The following is an 18,434-nucleotide window of genomic DNA, read 5'->3' as shown; positions in this document are numbered from 1 at the left end:
CAGGTGGGACGGGGAAGAAATGAGAAGCCCGAACAGGCAGTTTCCAAGTAATTTTATTCAGAATTTTGTGTGTTTCCTGAATCAATAAATACTATACAAAACAATGTAAAAATGGCTACTATTTTTTTCTCCCCTGCTCCCCCCCCCCCCAACCTGGGGACAATCCCGTGGGCCACCTAACTCAGGGGTTCTCCCTCCAGATTTGGTCCAGTAAATGAGGTTGAGTGACATTATAACACCCTTGAATCATTTTCAGAGGAATTTGGCTGGAGCAGGGAGAGCCTCGGGTTTGGAGGTTGACTGGGTTAGGGAAGTAGATTAGTGTTTTTGGGAGAAGAGACGGCGCCTGGGGCAAGAGCCTACCCCAAAGAAAAGGGTATCTAAAATGTTCACGGTTCCTTCTTTGCCTCAAAAAGTGACATTTATTCAAAGGAAAAAAAAAAAAAAAAAAAAGAAAAAAAAAAAAGACAAGATGTCCATCCCTTGGCTCCCTTCCCTCCCCCCTCCTGCTTCTCCTCAGCCCCCCAAGGACTGAGAACCCTGGCTGGGGTGAAGTGGCAGGACAGCCCCTCAGATGAGGTCAGCAACATTAAGGGGCATCTCCTCAATGGAGGTGTTGTAGAAGGTCTCGATGTCTCTAAGAGTCCTCTTGTCTTCTTCTGTCACCATATTAATAGCCACACCCTTACGGCCAAAACGTCCGCCCCGACCGATTCTAGAAAAGAAGGATACCTTAGGATACAGGAGGACATGGTAAACAGGAAACAAGAAGCTTCAGTCCAGGGAGGATTGGGCATGAGGGGGCTGGATAAATGCACTCACCTGTGGATATAGTTTTCCCTGTTGGTGGGAAGGTCATAGTTGATGACTAAAGAAACCTGCTGCACATCAATGCCTCTGGCCTATGGCAAGGAAAGACGACAGCTTCAGCATGTGAATAAGAGAGCATAAGCTACCCAGAAGGAACTTGGGACTTAAATATACATGTAGGCAGCCAAAGGAAGGCAAAGAAAATGATGCATCACCTTCTCCCCGGAAAACCTGAGGCATGCCAGATTTTATTCCAAGTTGCTACTTTCCTGAAGAGAGGCACTATTGGGGCCCCTTGGAGAGGGAATCACCTTGGTTTCTCCCCAGTTTCCTCCAAATTCCCCACCCTACTCACCAGCAGGTCAGTGGTAATCAATACTCTGCTAGAGCCAGAGCGGAACTCCCTCATGATTACATCTCGTTCCTTTTGGTCCATGTCTCCATGCTACAACAGGAAACAGAAGAGTGTAGACATATTGGTTCTGAGAACTGGCTATAAGTGGGCCAACGACTCTTATACACTGCTGGTTAACAAGGGGGGGGGACTCACCATGGCAGAGACAGTGAAGTCTCTGGCGTGCATCTTCTCAGTGAGCCAATCAACCTTTCTTCGAGTATTGATAAAGATGACTGCCTGGGTGATGGTGAGGGTTTCATACAAGTCACACAATGTGTCCAGCTTCCACTCCTGGGGGTGAGTTGGGGAGAAAAATCAGTCAGGGGCTATCCCTAACAACTTACTACCAGGTCGATCTCCTGCACTGGGCCCCACCTCTCGTTCCACATTGATGTAGAATTGGCGGATACCCTCCAGAGTCAACTCTTCCTTCTTGACAAGAATCCGAATGGGGTCCCTCATGAACTTCTTGGTCACCTCAAGCACATCGGAAGGCATTGTAGCCGACAGCAATACCACCTAATAAGAAAAAAGAGCAGCCTCAGGATAGGAGATACTCCATGCCACCTAAAACAAGCTAATGCACAAATAGGCTTGAGGAGAGACTAGAATTCTGTATGGTTCCTCTGGCACCTGATATTATTCTATTACCCCAACCACAACCTATAAAGAATCAGCTATAGAGACAAGACTCTAAATGTCTTTCTCACCTGGGTGTTGCTGTTGAGCTTTTGGAATATGTCATATATCTGGTCCTTGAACCCACGGCTTAACATTTCATCAGCTTCATCCAGTACAAACATCTTGATGTATTTGGGAGCTACAGGAAAACAAAAAAAGAAAAAAACAAGACAAAACATCAGTAAGTGATAATTAGGGAAATGTGAAATATGTGTAACTTTCCCAATAAAGAGCCAGAAAGGGACAGGTGGTCTGCTCTCAGAATTCAAATTTTGATCCTTTGCCAGGAACCCCCCTTGTCAGGCCAGACAATAGCCCTGGGAAGTAGAACACTACCTGGGCTGAGACAGGGAAGCCAGCCTCAGATGACACGCATGGGGTTCATCACAGAGCAACTCTTTCAGGGGAAAACGAGCTTCATTGGCAACAAGATTGTGGCCAAGTGGAAAAACTGGCAAAGCATGCAGAAAAGGAAAGTAATCCAGAAGACCAGAAAATTAAGATACTCACACAGGTATCTGCGGTTAAGCATATCAAACACACGGCCTGGGGTGCCCACGATGATATGGGGAGCTTCCATCTGCAGCTTCTGCACCTCAGCACGCACGTTGGTACCCCCAATGCAGGCATGGCAGGAGGCACCCATGTAATCTCCTAATGCCATAACTACCTTCTGTATCTGAACCCAGAAAAGATAAGTGCTCATGTATTAGTTACAACTGTGCCAGGCCCCATTTTAAGTACTTCTCAGGTTTTTATTTTTTCCAACTCAGATATGTACTATTATTAAAACTCACTTTTCAGAACTGACACAGGCAGGTTATATGCATCTAAGACCACATTGACAGTTAAGTGGCAGAGACACAGGATTTGAACACATTCTGGCTCCTGAGAATGTGATTCACGGTACCTGCCCTCTGAAATAATTTCAATATGGCTTACCATGCTACACCCCATCTAACTTTCTGAGAGCCCATAGTAACCCAGCTATTACATAGCATCAAGTTTTATGTGCAGAATGACACATCCATGTCCTACTGCATGACTGCCAAGAAAACTATGTTAGGTGACATGTTCACTCCTAAAAAACATGTTCTAGACATAAGGGTTCTATAACGGAGCTGTACTAGAACTATCTACTTATGCTGCCATTGTTTAGAAGTATTTAGGAGTTTTCAGAGTAATCACATCCCTACAAAACATTTTAAAACCCCCACCCCCCCAAGCCTAATCTACTTAGGACACCAGTGTTTCTGATCCTCTTTCCTGTAAAGACCGAGTAATTGTAATTTTATGTGCCTCAGGCATGAAACAGCTCTGGCCACCAACACAGGCATCAAGCTAGGATGAACTAAGGACTGTACATCTGCTTTGCCCCTGATTGATATAAGAGCAACACCACCAATCAGGTGTCTCCTTGCCCATTGCCAGGGGGAGGGGGTTGTCTATAAAACAGCCACCAAACTTGCTTAGCCAGCCAGGCTCCACCCAGAAGCCTTCCCATTTGACTCAGCGAATGGGTGGAGGAAATAATGCTTGTTTTGTTTGGGAAGATACCGAAGTTCTTCCAAGGTGGTGGTGGATGGAGAGCATACTCTGATTTTTGGATTGTGCTAATTATCTCTAAACCAGTCCTTCAGGGGAGAGGAAATAAGCTACACTCTCACCTGCTGTGCCAATTCTCTAGTGGGTGCCAGGACCAAGGCCTGGGTGGCCTTTAGATCCAATTCAATCTGTTGCAGAATCGATATGGCAAAAGTGGCTGTTTTTCCTGTCCCAGATTGGGCTTGAGCGATCACATCATAACCTAAAACCAGGAGAAAAACTTGATATGGTACAGGGCATACACTTTGAGATCATGGGACTTTCAAGGCCTTGCAAAACAAAATCAATAAACACCCAATGGAGCTATGTGCCAGGCATAAGGTTGCTTCACAGACTTAACTCTACCACTACCAGTACACTTATAGGAATAGATCTGGTCATTAACTTAGTGTACTGCAAGAAATAAGCTAGAAACACAGCTGTAAAGGAGGAGTTATGAGCTGGCCAAAATACTGTACTTAAAGCACAGGCCAAAAAATAGCTGGGATAAACAAGGAGTTACTTTGTCCCTAGCTGATGAGACAAGCACCCCAAACTAGGTGCAAACTCTTCCCAGTCAGAGGCAATCCAGAACTTGTTTGGGGGCAGAGGGATCTTACCCTTGATACAAGGAAGAATGGCTCGCTGCTGGATGGCAGACGGCTTCTCAAAACCATAAGCGTAGATGCCTCGGAGGAGGGACTCCGAGAGGTTCATGTCATCAAAGCTATCGACAATCTCATTCCAGTTACTCTGTAGGATACAAAGAAATCAAAGTAGTAGAAATAGGGCTCTACACCGGAGCAAACAGGATCTTGTGCCTTCAAAGCTTCAGAGGAAACCACCTCTCCTCCCCCTCCAGGGAAGCCAGATGACTCTAGATGGCCTGGTCACTCTAGGGACCAGCACACTTGTAAACTGTGAAGCTGGAGGCTCTGGATGACGTATTTCGTACATACAAATATTTTAAACAAGTTATGAAAGTTAAGACTCCCGGTGAGGAGAGCTTAACTACTTCAGAGTTAGGCTAGGCATTAAAGATGAAGCCCAGGTTCTGGTTTCAGTCTTAAGACACTGAACCACTAATCCAGAAACCAGGGGGCACTGTCATTACCAGAAATTAAGTGTAATGGTGGTAAGGGCTTTAATCTCACCTCGATGACGCCTTCAGGCTCCATTCCATCGGGGCCATTGTCTCTGGATCTGTTGGTTTAAAGCATTGAGTATGAAATCCTGACAGCCAGCTCTTCCTAACCAGCAATCTGCCTTGCATGATGGCGTCTTCACTCCCTGACCCACCCAACCCGCACCAGAGTTCCTAGAAGACACAGTAATTACAACTGAATCAGGCCTTTGCCCCATCCCAGGAGCAGCTTAGGTCCACACCATCGGGACATGATGGGGTAACTCTCCGAGATGATCCGGAGACCGGGAGAAACCATACCGCGAGCGCTTAAGAGGCCTGAAGGTGGTGCTTACCGCTGGGCCCACGTGTCTCGGGCCTGGCAGCTCCAAGGCCAAGCCTGTGCACCTCCCATCCCGGCCCCAGCACTCCGGAAGTCCCGCCCTTCACCTCCCAGAATCTAAAGGACATCCCCTTCCCCCCACGTCATTCCGTGCGCGCCCTCCCCCCTCCAACCCAGCTCCCCCCCCCCCCCCGTGGTGCCCGGATGTGGGAGGCCGCGGGCGGTGGCGGCCTCGCGCACAATGAGCCCCAGCAGAGCTAGCTAATGGGGAGATTGCACAACACGTAGAGGCGAAGCGGGCTGGGGGAGGGGAGGACATCAGGCCGCCATGTGCTCGCTCCCTCGACCACCCCGTGGTGTCTTCCCCCCAACCATGGAACAATCCACATCCCGCCCGCCCCCGTCGCGAAATGGCGTCGCCCTCCCCATACCTCAGGGCGCTCACCCCCGAAGGAGAGTGGACCTGCCCATCCGCAGTTTGCCAATTGCCCGGCTTGTGCGGCAAAATGGACCCGCCCGCCCGGCGCCGGGTGGGCTCCTGGCGCCTCACACGGGTGGCTCCTCGGGGTTAGGCTCAGTCCTGGCCGTCAAGAAAACCAGCACACTAAACGGCCGGTTTCTTCTTCCCCGACCCGTATCTTAACGCGACGCAACAACTGGACGCGAGGACCCAGGCCACCCCCCCCCCCCCCCGCCTTGGCAAGTGGTATCGCCAGAATCCTGAGGAATCCGAGCGCGCGCAAGACCTCCCTCGGGCAGCGAGGCAACCGGACCGCCCGGCTCTGGGTCACGCACGGTTGCGGCCGCCTCTCTCTCTTTCCCATGCTAGGTCGCGACCTCGTCTCGCCACTCAGGGCCGGGGTTTTGGGTACTGTCTCTGGTCGAGGCCTAACGAACCTCGTACTCGAGGCCCCAAAAGCGGAGCTGTTTTCGCCCTCTGCTGTGGACCTGCCCCGTCCCTCCCCCAGGACCGGTCCTCCCGGCTTGGTTTTCCCGCAACACTGGTGGGCCTCAGCTTCCCCCTCCTCCCCGCGGGGCCCTCGAAAGGGAGCGGCAGGGTAAGTAGTCCCAACCTCTAGCAAATGCCTTCCTTACCGGGGGTCCTGACTCGCAGACATGATCCTTAGAAACTAGGGCGGAGTGCCCGCCTATCGACAACTTATAGAGCGCCCGGCCCCGCCCCAGCCACCGCATTGGCTTGGCCGCCCGGGCCCCGCCTGCCGGCGCTCAGCAACTCGGCGTGACGTTAGTTTGTAGGCGCTCTGGGACGTAGCTACCATTGGGTAACTTCAGCGCCTATCAAGTTGGTGGCCCGCCCCACGGCTTCATTGGCTACTGGGCCCGCCCTTCTCACCGGTACGGAAGTGACATATAGGACTCAGGCCTCGAGGCCTGGCAGCCATCTTGGGGCCCTGCACCCCTACACGTGCGGAGGTGATAGTGCCTTAGTCATGTGGCCTAGTAGGCCCTATCATGCAAGGGGGGCGAGGTTTCAGCCTCCAGGGACTTCCGGGCTCCCGGGACTTCCACTTCTCAGCTCCAGGTCTCCTTCACTAGAACCACATTTTGTTCTCAGGAAAGAGGACAAACCCCCGAAGTGTTCCAAGTGTACCAGGGATGATGGGATCAGGAGTCATACCCTAGCGACTGAGAGGATTCCCCTGGCTGAAGGGGAAGAGCAATAAAATGACTTCTGGGCTTAAGAGCACTTGGGGTTACTCCCATGAACCCTGGCTGGCTCCCGTAAGTGTCCTGTTCCCCAACTTTAGTACCTCTCAAGCTCCCTTATTTTTAAGGATTACCTACTCTCCCTTCCATCCCTTGCTCCCCTGGGTGGGAGATTCTTTTTGGTGACTAAGACATGGTGTTGGCACTGTCTGAGCCAGGAATGGAAAGCAGGCCCCTTAAGTCTCAAGACCCCATAAAAGGGTAGCTAAGAGCACTGACTGGAGGAAAGCCTGAGACAGAGCATATCCCTTAAGTTTGAGGCCCCTTAAGGAAGACCACCACTATGTATCTCCAAAGGATCCTTTATTGACCAGAGCAGGACCGTGGCATTTATATATATATATAAAAAAAAGTTTGAAGATCTGGCAGGCAGTAATCCCTTTGCCCGCCCACCACCCCCAGCACAGATTATCCTGGGCCTACCCATACACATGGAAGGGGGATCACTGCCCCACCCAGGCCACAAGGCCATACTCCCCTGTAGACAGGGAAAGAGGGGCTTTTCCACAGCCACCCCCTGAACGTCAGAAATCAACAAGTATTCTCTCAAAAGAAAAAAAAATACAGAACTCAATTAAAACATTTAAATATGAAAAACCAAAGGGAGTTGGGTGGGAAGAGGCAAGAGAGGAAAGGAATTGGAGTTTCTTGGGAAGGAAGGGTCTCCCATGTCCCCCTGCCCATTAATGAATGGGCTTGAGGCCTGGGATACGAGGCTCACACAGTGAGTTTGCAGTGACACAGCTCCTTGTAGATCTGCCGACGAAGTTTGGGCATGTCCTGCTGGGTGAAGCTGAATGGCTGAGACAGGGCCAGGTGCTTGCAGTACTAGGTGTTAACAAAGCAGGCCATGAGAACCACTTACTGAGCATCCCCTCAAGTCAGGATCTGTGCTATACATTTCATATGAGATATGTCTCATTCGATCTTTCAGAGAACGTGCCCATTTCACAAATAGGAGACAAGGTCCTATAGCCTGGGATTCAAAAAAAGTCTGACTCTAAATCCTAGATTCTTATTTAGTACATGAAATACCTAGTCTTAAGAAAAAACAACACACTTTGCAATAGGGGTAAGGAGGCAGATATATCATAGCCAGAGACCAAGGACCAGACCAATGTGGGATGGGAAAGCTAGGAGAGGACCAATGAAGCCAGGATTTCTGCATTCCAACACATACGATTACTCCCTGCTCCACAAGTGGCTATGAGCCAAATGAGGGATGTGGAACAGCCTCCCATCTCCCTCCCAACCCTTTAACCCAACTGTCATCTGCTTACCTGCAACACAAAGGCGCCACAATCACTGTCATTATTCTGCCTGGCCACGTTCTAGAGAATAGAAAGAAGGTAGGCCCTTTACCTGGAAACTGCTAGGGATGTGGCTTCAACTTCTGCTTCCTACCACTATCCCCATAGAAACTTACCATTTTGAAGTAACCTTTCCAACCTTGATGGAAATCCAGCCGGTCTTTCTTCACTGCCTCTGCCTGTAGATACTTGGCAATATGCTATGCAGATGGAGAAATGGAGGAAGTGAACTCATGGTGTGGTGGTCAGAGGCACCAAGCCCAGGTTGCTTCTCTGAGACCCCAAACCTGCCCTTCTGCCTAGAATGCCTTGAAATTGGACCTCCCCAATTCTACCTATTTTTCCCCTTCCATCACAAACCTTAGGGCAGCGGCGGTTTAGGGTGCGCTGCGAGTCAAAATAGGTGATGGTGCGTCGCCTCACATCAACAGAGATGAGGGACCAATGCACCTCCAGGTGGATGGGGATTAGCAGCAGCTCCTTATTGAAGATGTCCACCTAAAAAGGCAGTGTCAGAGGTCAGGTAAGACAGCACATAAGTCCCTCCTACTGCTCTGAGGTTCTAAAGAATGGAGGAGCAAGCAAGAGGCCAAGTGGGCAGAACACAAGACCCGGCCCCCTGGATTGCCAGGCAAGGGTCAACATCTGGATGTTTTATATACTTGGGGTTAGGGAGGAAGGCAAGACAGAGGAAGTGGTGTCAGAACAAACACTCGATAACCCAGGATGGGCCAAGTACTTTCCGCAGATTAAAAGTAGAAGTGCTTAGTAGCTAGGTGCCCAGGCCCAGGATTCTGGAAACAGACTGCCAGGGTTCAAATCCACTCCTCCATTTACTTGCTTATGACCCTGGGCAAGCTACGTAATTCTCTATACCTCAGTTCCCTCATTTGTGAGAGAGCAAAAATAACAGTACCTATCTCACCTATTTGTTATGAGTATTAAACTAGTTAATATCCATAACGCACTAAGAACAATGCCTGGCACCTAGTAAATGCTCAATTAACACATAACAATCCTTTGAGGATGTTCTCATGTTCAACCTAACAATGACATAACTGCAGCTTGAAAAAGGAAAGTAACTCGCTCAAGGTCATAGAAGAAATGCCAGAGGTGGGACTCAAATATAGGTATTTAGAAGGCGAAGTTCTTTTCACTGTAGGTCACTTTGCCTCTACTGGGAGAAGCAGGCCTTCCAGATCCCTGAGGGTGTAAGCTCTTGAATCCTGGGACAGAAATTAAGAAATGTTGGAGCCAATGGTCCTACATTACTGTAGCAACTTCCTGGCCTTTGAATTGGAGGGCAGGGAAACTAACTGGAGGGGAGAAAATAACTTTTCCCTCACCAAACCTTCTCTTCCCCTAAGTATTTTCCCCAGTAACAGGCCAAAAACCTAGGCATCACCCTTGATTCTCATCTTTTCTTCATTTCCCACATCCAATCCATCAGAAAGTCCTATTGGTTCTACTTGCAAAACTTACCCTAGGTAAAACTTCTATTTCTACCATAACCACACTGACCCAAGCTTCTCATATGGACTTCTGTGCTACTCTCCTAAGTTAGTCTGCCTGCTTCCACTCTTGCCCCCCTTAATTTATTGTTGAAATAAGAGTTCAAAACATGAGGCCCTTCACAGCCCGCTTAAAACCCTTCAATGGCTTCAGTACACAAGGAATAAAATCTACCCTACCCTCCATGCCTTAACATAATCTACTCTGGTCAAATTTTGTATCATTTCCCCTTTGCTCACTCTGTTCCAACCACATAGGCCCGTTCCTCAAATGTTCTCTCTCACTTTGTGTCCCATGTATTTGCTGTTCCCTTTGCCTAGAACACTCTTCCCCCAAATCTGCACATGGCTGGCTCATCATTCCTCAGCTAAAAGAGGTCTTCCCAGATTACCCAATATAAAGTTCCCACTTCCCATGCTACTATATTACTGTTTTAATTTGTTCATAGCACTTCTCACTAGCTGAAACTTAACCTGCTTATTTATTCTCACCCTATAAAGGCAGTATGTTTTCCTTACTTAACACTGTATCCTTAGTGTGTAGAATGGTACCTAGCACAAAAACATTTAATAAATATTTGAAAGACTGAATGAACAGGTTAAGGAAAGAGCTCATAAAAATAGAACTCTTAATTCTTTATTTTTTATTTATTTTAAATATATCTTTATTGATTTCAGAGAGAGGAAGGGAGGGGGGGAGAGAGAAAATATCAATGATGAGAGTCATCATTGATCAGCTGCCTCCTGCACACCCCCAACTAGGGATCAAGCCCGCAACCCCAGCATGTGCCCTGACTGGGAATCGAACCTCGATCTCCTGGATCCTAGGTCCATGCTCAACTGCTGAGCCATGCCCGGCTGGGCAGAACTCTTAATTCTTTAAAGGCAAGGTGTTAACATAAGTAGATGTGAATTCATAACTCACGTTTTTGGTCCACCTTTTCACCCCATCATAACCCTTGGTACGGAGTTTATCATAGAAGAAACTGTTGAAGAAATGCACCTGTGCCAATGATAAAAAAGAGCTGGATGGAATTAAAAACCTCAGGCCCTCCAAGCTTCCTCTCCATTTCATTATGGCTCTAAGGACTGCTTTCAACAACCTGCATTCCACTTTACTGAGGGTTAAAAAAACATACATGGTTTTAACTTTATCTTAGAGCTTCCCATCCCAATCTGTGGGTTAGCCATAAGGGGAAATCACTAAAGACTGGGAGAAAGAAATAGAATTGTTAAGTTCAGGACCAAGATTATAGATTTATATTTGACAGATTACCTTCTACCACCTCTCCCCAGAAACTAGGGCCCTCTTTATGAAAATGGGAGCGAGAAAAGGGACTGAAAAGCTGCTGAGAACTGTGGAAATTCTCCTGGGGACTGAAGTACCTGGTTAGGCCTACCTTTTCAGGGACTGTGTCCATGACCAGGTCTCCATACATGTTCATCACCTGGGGAGAAGATGGGAGACAACTTGCCATGGAGGGTGTGACATGGGTACAGAGATACCCCATGAAGAGGGCCTCAGATACCGTGCTCCCTAAATTCCCCTCTTGGGTCTATTTCTCTCCTCACCTGGTCATTGAGCCAGTTCTGTCCATACAAGGTCCCCAAGTCGTCCATGGTCAGCACATGCCGCTTATAGGCCACTCGGAAGCCCCTCACCATGGCATTGCCTGGCATCCGCTGGTATGACTGGATCAGCTGTAGCACCAGGCCCTTCCTGAGTAGGCCAAGGATGGAGTCACTCAAAAGACAAGGGGGCTAGGGCACACAGAAGATAAGAGTCTAAACTAATCTTCCCCTCCTTTTTTGGGTCATGGGTCCTTTTGAGACCTGCTAAAGGCCTACTCCTCAGAAAGAAGTATACAAATACTTAGGTAAACCCAGTATTTCAGGATCCTAGGCAAAGACCCTCCCAGTCGGCTTACAAGGACTTGGCACCTTGCCTGCAGATCACCCACTTCAGTTCTAGCTTTCTCCTTCCCAAGTACATCCCTATGACAGAAAAAGCAGCCACATTCTCTGCCCATCCACTAAGTCCCAGCCCTCTTCTAAAGGGCATCTCTTTCATGCCTCACCTGGAAGGGGTAGAAAACTCCTGCTGAAAAATGTCCTCCAACTTCTCTACTACCTCATCAGTGCTAAGGGGGATGAGGCTGCCGTAAGTTTGAAGGAATTCATCTAAGATGCCTGAATGGAGAAAGGACAGAGTACTAGGGTAAGACCTCCAGGCTCTGATCTAGAAGTCTGCTGAGGGAAAGAGACTAGGTTCTCTAGGGTTCCTTACTCTGCACGCAGGTCACATGCTCCTCCCGCAGGGGGCTATGCTGGCCAGTTTTCTCCCCAGGCCGCTCTGCCTCTTCTGCAGTGTCCAAATCTGAACCCTGAAAAAGCTCCTGGGCCACATGGTCCCCGATGCTGCACACATTACTGATGAGGATGCTGGCATCAGGGGGTGCCAGACTTCGCTCCCCTTCTGGCCCAGGTGGTTCCCCAAAACCGTTGGGCAGAGTACAAGGGAGGAGGCCTGTAGGGCAGGGAACAGGATGGGGATGAAAAATTGGCTAAGATCAAAAGGCAATGGGAAGATCAACATAAACTCTAAGGACTGGAGGCCCTAAAGCATGAGATAAGCACATCCAAGAGGTTCTAATGGGATAAAGAGGAAGAGTTACTACAGTTAACCCTTGAACAACAAGGGGGATTAGGGACACCACATACCCCTCACACGAGTATAACTTTTAACTCCCCCCAAAATCCTGCTGTCCCACAGTATCAGTGGGGGATTGGTTCCAGGATCCCTGTGGATACCAAAATTCATCTATGCTCAAATCCCTTATATGAAATGGCAGAGAACAATGCATATAGTTGGGCTTCTGCATCTGTGGATTCCCAGCTGCAGACTGAAAATAGTCTTTTGAGCCCAGCCAGTGTGGCTCAGCAGTTGAGCATCGACCTATGATCCAGCAGATTGAGGTTCGATTCCCGGTCAGGGCACATGTCCGGGTTGCAGGCTCGATCCCCAGTAGGGGCTGTGAAGGCAGCTGATCAATGACTCTCTCATCATTGATGTTTCTCTCTCTCTCTTCCTTTTTAAATAAAAATATATTTAAAAATAAATAAATGAAGATATATATATTTTAAAAAGTCTTTGATTCATAATTGGTTGAATCAGCAGATGTGAAACCCACAGACATGAAGGGCCAACTCCAAATGTAAGTGGACTCACGCAATTCAAACCTTGTTAAGGGTCAATGTACTCATAGGAGAAACACAAGACTAGAAGTTAGAGAGATGCACCTAGCACAATACCTGGCATACAGCAAAGGCTCCATAAATACTCAACTAACAAAGACACAGAAAGCCTAAATTATTTAGTGTGGTTCTCTGAAAAAAAAAAAAAACTATTCTGAATGAGAATGCCACACACAACCATACAGGTGATGTACTCTTCACTACTCAGAGATCCCATCCCACCACTATGAAAATGGTACCCTCTGGAGATGCACATGCAAGGGCCCTTATCCTCAAAGGCCAAATGAAGAGGGATTTCAAGTGGACAAGACTGACTTTTCTAAACCATGTCTTCTTTTCTCCTCTATGCACAGATCGAACACCTACTTAAGAATTCTGTACCCCAGCCTTGACTACCTCCCCTTAGTTCCTGCTCAAAGTGGGGCTTAAGACATTTCACAGCTATTCTGGATACCACCACCACTGCTGCCCTCACTCTGCCATCTCACTTTCCTTAGGCCCAGTTTTCATTAGGCCCAGCAAGAGGCTCCTGGTCCTCCAGGATCTTAGCTCTCCCCACCCACTCCTCCACCCTATTCCCATCTTACCCGAGTCAGGGTCCAGAGGAGACTTTGGAGTCCACCTTAATCCATCTTCCTCCATGGGGGGCCCAGAGGGCACTGGTGGAGACCCTCTCACCCCATCCTCAGCCATGAGAGCACCTAGCAGACCCAGCCGAGGGGGAGGTGGCCCCCTGGGGGAGTCAAAACGACAGCAGGGGGATGGCACCTGTGGCGTCGCACCCCCTTCCTGGGGTGAAAGATGGTTCTTGGGGTGTGCAAGGCTACGCCGCCGGCCCCGGTGGCGCCCCCAAAGCTTCCAGTGGAATGTCAGCGAGGTGCTTTTTGAGTAGAGCAGCATCTGGAAGGCTCTCATAGCTCTGCGACGGCGCTGCGAGCAGGTTTTTCGATGGGGAGGGCGGGGAGGGCGAGGCCGCTGGGTGGCTCCCAGCTGACCCCATCTAGGGGGCAGCCTCCAAGCTGCCACTTCCTCTTCCTCATCTTCCTCATCCTCCTCTTCCTCCTCTTCACTAGCTGAGGCATCAAAAGAAGGTCGAGGGACAGGGAGGCGTCTGGCTGGCACTGTGGTCCCTGACCCAGGATCTGGCCCAAACCCTCCACCTGATTTGAGTCGGGGTTTGGGGGGTGGGGGCCAACGAAGACGCTCCCGCCTAGGGCTTGAGTAAGCTGGGGCTATGCCAGGTCCTGAAGGCTCAGGCCCCCAAGGCCCGGTCCCTTGTATAGTCTCTTTCATCTTCCAGGAGCCTGTAAAACGAAGGAGTGTCATAATCCAAACATTCTGTACCCCAGATACTGCCTTTCTTCCTCAGCATGCCTGTTCTGGAATCAGATGCAAATGAACTAGGATTCAGAGAGATGCAAAAAGGAAAGAGGGAAAGAAAGCAAAACTAACTTCAGATATTTCTGGTTAACGTGGTCCACAAGGGAACCCTTAGCATCTGTGCCATCATCTCTCCCCTACCCAGATAAAGGCAAGGGAGAATGGCTAGAGCAGCAGGCCTTGGGGATTTTATTTGGTCAAACGGAACACTTTCAGGTTTTACTTCTGTCTTAAAACCTCCAGTAATGTCCTCATTGAGATCCTAATAAGGGATATAGCTCAGCACGGGAATACTGATATGGCACATGAGAACACAACCTCCACAGGGAAACAGTGGTCTAGAGTGGTAAGAGAGTTCTCTACAACCCTGGAAGGAACTGGAGGAGAGGGGGCATGCTCAGATCATCTCAGGAGTAAATGGGGATGCCAGGACTATGGTTTAGGTAGTAGAATCTAATGACATGGAAGAATTTTTAAAGGAAACTGAAGGAGAACCGCATCGGTGCTTAAGCAACGGAATCAAGGCGCTGGGAAAGAACTGAGTCTCGCGAGCCCGGCTGGCCCAGCCCCCCTCTCTAGCTGTCTCCGGGGACCAGAATGTGTCCCAGCACCGGTATAGTCCTACAGGCTTGGAGTGCTCAGAGCGCGAGGGCCTTAAGAAATCCCTTCAAGGGCCTCCTGGGCCCGGGTTAGGTGGGAATGAGGTCCAGGAATGGGGGAGGTCGGGGACGGGTTGGGGGGGGGGAGGGGAAGGGGCGTCCTCACCAGGAGCGGTGAAGCCGGGCTGACGGGCCCGAGGGCGGGCGTCTCCGGCCTCAGGCTTCCCGGCTCATCTCTCGGGTGACGGTGGCGGCCCCGCCACTCCTGCTGTCTTCAAAGGCGTAGCCGCCTCAATTCAGGATTCCAACGCTTCTGGGCCGCGCGCCGCGCCGCTGAGCCGCCCCGCCGCGGCCGCCTCTTGCTCTGCTCAGGCTTCCACCTCCACCACCTCCCCCTCCCCCTCCCGTTTCCCCTCCCGCGAGCCCCAGGCCCACTGGCGGTGGCGGCGCACGATTTCTACGTCACACTTGCGCGAACGGCGCCGGCGCGGCCACTACACGCCTAGGCCCGCCTACCCACGAACGTAGACGCCACGGGATCGTTCCGCCCCCGAGCCCTACGCAGGGCTGCCCCTACGCGCACCCGCCGACCGGGGCTGCGCTTGACCCCACCGCTCGGCTTTTTGCGCCTGCGCGTCGCGTGCTGCTGGGTTGCGTGGCCCTTCTGTCAGTCACGAGCACAGGGGCCGGATACTTTTGGTGTAGTGGGGTGCGCCTGGGAGTTCCTGGAGGGCAGGAGTTCCCGGGTAGGGGGACGAAGCAAGGCAGTGGGGGAAATGGATCCGAGGTATCATTTACTCTCTTTTATTTAACTTTAAGCAGGGCTTGAGCAGCAAAAAAGAGCTCAGGAGTGAGGCAAGACCAGTATCAGGACATACGATTCATCCAAGGCTCCCGGGCGACCCGTCTCAGCCCAGAGGGGCTTGGAATGGCCTGCCACGCCAGGGGAATGCGGAGCACGAAAGGCAAAACTAGGGACCCAAAGAGTAATGTGGCTGCAATGGGACCGGCATCGTCGGGCGTCCCCTGCATACGGTCCCATAATAAATACTCTAGTGATCGAAACTAAGGCACAATAGATCAAGGGAAGTGAGGAGGAAGCTTCCTGTGGGGTGAAGAGACAGGATACCTCGAGGGACGTGTGGCATAGGGAACCAGTTTTCCTGAGTGTAGTAAGGCTTTGTGGACTTCTGCCAACAGGATGATTCTCTCAAACTGCCGCTAGATGGTGGTGCTGTTCTGGAAGCATTCCAGTGGGACCAAAAGCAGGTCTAGACAATGCCTGGCATTTTCTCTTTACCCCTCCACTTCCCCAAGAATTTGGGGCTAGATGGGAGATAAAAGCAAGATATGATATTCTACCTCCTTAATATTCATGAAATCAAAGTCTAGAGGTTGGGGGGGAAAGGGAAAAAGGAGGAACAGAGTCATGAATTATCAAGCTGAGGGTTCCAGTTAAACCCAGAAGAGGCCTCTGTTCCTTCCCATTCCCTGTCCTTTGTCTAGTCAGCTTTTGGCTGTCTCCCATATGTACCTGCTCTGGTCTTCCAAGCCCAGACCACCTTTTATAACACAGTCACAGTTTCACAAACCCCAGGAAGGTTCCATGTGGAGAGAGGCTAAGTTTCGCACTTGCTCTGGGGACTATGACACTCAGAATATCTCCTTGGTGTAAATGGAAGACACCTGAAAAAAGAGAGGAAATAGATGCTCGGTGAAGCACAGCCTTACAGATACTCTGATGTTTTACCCTCCCCCAGGTCAACCTTTTTCTACTTCCTGTAAGGATGTAGGTATTCTCTCTTCTTGGTTCCTTAGATCCACCTCTACGTACAGGCTTCCAATCCCCTGTCATAGCTCTCCCACCACTACCCCCAGGTCTGATATGTCCTGCTCTTCTCACATCCATCCCCCCACTGCCCACAGAGCTGTTACCTGCACTGTAGCAGCTATTGTAGGCCCAGTCTGGGTTGGAGGGCATACTTCGTATACATCGGAATAGAGTCTCCTGCTTTCCCTGGCCCTCCCGATATACCACCTGACCCATGGTGAAAGTCACATCATGAAACAGGACCTGGCAGGGAAGGGAGGAGATTGTGAAGAAAACAGGATGGTATAGCTCAGTCTGGGGAGGCCTCAGGAGCCGTGACAAGGAATGAAGGAGGAGGGTCTTCTAAGTTTGGTATGAACAGAGGTTTGAGAACCCTCAGTACTGGGCATAAGGCTCTGGAAGAATAGGCTTCCAGGCCCCCTTGTGAGGCTCAATGTTTGTTTGTGGTTACCTGGCTGTACAGCAGATAAATTCCAGCATCCCAGACTCGGACAACATATCCTTGGGCCTCCAGACCTCTCCCACGCTTAAGAGCTGGTTGCCACATCACCTCTGTCACATCAGAGTCCTCTGGAGGTGAGGAGTGTGGCAGTCAGGATTTCTGTGCATTCTTACTTTTCACCTTTAAGGTTTTCTTGGGCCTGGGTGCCAGCCCCAAAGTTCCCAGGTCTTGCCTTTCCCCAAAAGCCATTTAAAATAGTGCTCACCCTTGGAGGTAATGTTAATGGGAACAAGGTGCAGAACCGAGTGTCTCTCTGAGGAAAGAAGGAGGAAATCTTCAGCAATGGCCACCTACCCCACTTGCCCTGTTGTCAGCCTTTCACCCTCACTCTGATTTGGGGGTAACAATCTCCACGTCTTCATGCTGCTTGATCACCTCCCACCCCTCTGCACCCTGAAGGCCTCACTCTTCTGTTTATGGGTGAGCACTGCTCTCCTTCTCCGGGATCTCTCCCCATTCTCCAGGGCTTCCAGGCTATCAGGGCTCTGCTCCTAGAAAGAGAGTCAGGGTTAGGCTAAGATGCAAGGGTCCCAGACAGCCTTTCTTCCCAGCCCTGCTCCCGCCACAGGAATGCCTCGCATCTCTCATGGACCTTTCCCCAGCAACCTGAGTCTTGGTGCTGGCTGTCCTCCAGGATTGGTAGGTACAAGAAGCATTAATCTTTAACAGTTTCCTTTACTGGAATGGCTGTTCCCTTGACCTCCAAACCTGGGACCCTCTCTTGCACCCACTAGAAACATTGCAGACCAGGAGGCTGGAACCAAGAGTGCCAGAAATGACCCTGCCACTGATCCTTCTCTCCCGACACCCTTCTCCCCTCACTCACCTGCTCCTGGAGGCTCAGCCATGGATACCCTTCCCCCTTTTCAGAGGGCCCTCCAGTCCTCTGCAGCCGAGTCACCTCTCTTCTTAGGATTTGCAGCTCTGTTTGTTGGATCAGCAGAGCCATGGCACAAGCCACAGCCCCCAAAACCGCCCCCCAACTCAACCAGAGAGCAACTGAGAGTGCCGGCTCTCGGCCCCGGCCCCCCATGTCTCCCGGGGACCCTTTAGGGGCTAGAAAGGAAGATGAGGCTGGCATGAGCTGGGGACCCTGCCAACAGCTGTGGCTTTAGGAGTGGGTGGCAAGGAGGTGGCAGGGCGGGTGGGGGTGCAGGCAGTGGTGCAGAAGGGAGGAAGGGCGTTACGCAAGGGAGAAATAAAAAGGAACTTGAGAATAAAAAGGAGGGAGGAGGAAAGCAAGCTAGGGGCACTGTTGGTGCTCCTGGCACTCTGCTGTGGGGCCAGTGTTGTCTTGAGACCCCCACCCTCCTCCAGCCTCAGGAGAATTTGGGGCCAGTCTCTCTAGGAAGCACGGGGCTGCCAGTGACACCCAGGAGG

General features: G+C 50.4%; 3 protein-coding genes across 9 annotated transcripts; all 3 read right to left on the bottom strand.

Moving 5' to 3' along the window:
- Window positions 1-35: 35 nt before the first annotated feature.
- EIF4A1 (eukaryotic translation initiation factor 4A1) lies at window positions 36-6,092 on the bottom strand. 3 transcript variants are annotated; one of them, XM_081161673.1, is made up of 11 exons: window positions 6,034-6,092; window positions 4,627-4,675; window positions 4,093-4,225; window positions 3,556-3,695; window positions 2,399-2,567; window positions 1,918-2,027; window positions 1,583-1,726; window positions 1,361-1,498; window positions 1,166-1,255; window positions 823-902; window positions 36-715 (listed from the first exon to the last, which is right to left on the bottom strand). In XM_081161673.1, exons 1-11 carry the CDS (start codon window positions 6,054-6,056, stop codon window positions 571-573), a joined length of 1,221 nt encoding a protein of 406 aa, XP_081017799.1. In that variant the 5' UTR covers window positions 6,057-6,092; the 3' UTR covers window positions 36-570. The 3 variants fall into 3 exon arrangements, with proteins under 3 accessions (XP_081017799.1, XP_081017800.1, XP_081017798.1); XM_081161674.1 differs by lacking the exon at window positions 6,034-6,092 and adding an exon at window positions 5,370-5,518; XM_081161672.1 differs by lacking the exon at window positions 6,034-6,092 and adding an exon at window positions 5,384-5,518.
- An 864-nt stretch (window positions 6,093-6,956) lies between these two features.
- Window positions 6,957-15,163, bottom strand: SENP3 (SUMO specific peptidase 3). Of its 5 annotated transcripts, none has more exons than XM_081161667.1 (11): window positions 14,888-15,163; window positions 13,330-14,142; window positions 11,775-12,014; window positions 11,566-11,677; window positions 11,060-11,207; window positions 10,888-10,935; window positions 10,413-10,490; window positions 8,337-8,474; window positions 8,093-8,176; window positions 7,947-7,997; window positions 6,957-7,494 (listed from the first exon to the last, which is right to left on the bottom strand). In XM_081161667.1, the coding sequence occupies exons 2-11, from the start codon at window positions 14,066-14,068 to the stop codon at window positions 7,384-7,386; spliced, it is 1,749 nt and encodes a 582-aa protein (XP_081017793.1). In that variant the 5' UTR covers window positions 14,069-14,142; window positions 14,888-15,163; the 3' UTR covers window positions 6,957-7,383. The 5 variants fall into 5 exon arrangements, with proteins under 5 accessions (XP_081017793.1, XP_081017792.1, XP_081017791.1 ...); XM_081161666.1 differs by having other exon boundaries at window positions 13,330-14,121; window positions 14,888-15,135; XM_081161665.1 differs by having other exon boundaries at window positions 13,330-14,046; window positions 14,888-15,131.
- Window positions 15,164-15,503: 340 nt separating this feature from the next.
- On the bottom strand, window positions 15,504-18,197 carry TNFSF13 (TNF superfamily member 13). Its single transcript, XM_081161893.1, has 6 exons — window positions 17,881-18,197; window positions 17,461-17,545; window positions 17,260-17,307; window positions 17,004-17,122; window positions 16,657-16,795; window positions 15,504-16,407 (listed from the first exon to the last, which is right to left on the bottom strand). The coding sequence occupies exons 1-6, from the start codon at window positions 18,133-18,135 to the stop codon at window positions 16,298-16,300; spliced, it is 756 nt and encodes a 251-aa protein (XP_081018019.1). The 5' UTR covers window positions 18,136-18,197; the 3' UTR covers window positions 15,504-16,297.
- Between the last annotated feature and the right edge of the window lie 237 nt (window positions 18,198-18,434).

This window comes from Miniopterus schreibersii, assembly GCF_964146895.1.
Source record: "Miniopterus schreibersii genome assembly, chromosome: 16".
In the NCBI taxonomy this organism is placed as follows: domain Eukaryota; kingdom Metazoa; phylum Chordata; class Mammalia; order Chiroptera; family Miniopteridae; genus Miniopterus; species Miniopterus schreibersii.
Note: the sequence above shows the minus strand (reverse complement) of the source record. Positions and strands in the feature narration are given on the sequence as shown.

Excerpts from the sequence above, each read along its gene's own strand:
- EIF4A1 (XM_081161672.1), bottom strand. The coding sequence starts at position 5,409 with ATGGGCAGGTCCACTCTCCTTCGGGG. Across the intron at positions 4,676-5,383 it reads AGGTCCACTCTCCTTCGGGG|ATCCAGAGACAATGGCCCCG; the intron begins GTGAGCGCCCTG and ends TTAAACCAACAG. Across the intron at positions 2,568-3,555 it reads CTAGAGAATTGGCACAGCAG|ATACAGAAGGTAGTTATGGC; the intron begins GTGAGAGTGTAG and ends TTCTGGGTTCAG.
- SENP3 (XM_081161667.1), bottom strand. The coding sequence starts at position 14,068 with ATGACACTCCTTCGTTTTACAGGCTCCTGGAAGATGAAAGAGACTATA. Across the intron at positions 11,678-11,774 it reads GCATGTGACCTGCGTGCAGA|GCATCTTAGATGAATTCCTT; the intron begins GTAAGGAACCCT and ends TTCTCCATTCAG. Across the intron at positions 8,177-8,336 it reads TAAACCGCCGCTGCCCTAAG|CATATTGCCAAGTATCTACA; the intron begins GTTTGTGATGGA and ends CCATCTGCATAG.
- TNFSF13 (XM_081161893.1), bottom strand. The coding sequence starts at position 18,135 with ATGCCAGCCTCATCTTCCTTTCTAGCCCCTAAAGGGTCCCCGGGAGAC. Across the intron at positions 17,123-17,259 it reads CATTAACATTACCTCCAAGG|AGGACTCTGATGTGACAGAG; the intron begins GTGAGCACTATT and ends CCTCACCTCCAG. Across the intron at positions 16,408-16,656 it reads CAATAGCTGCTACAGTGCAG|GTGTCTTCCATTTACACCAA; the intron begins GTAACAGCTCTG and ends CTCTTTTTTCAG.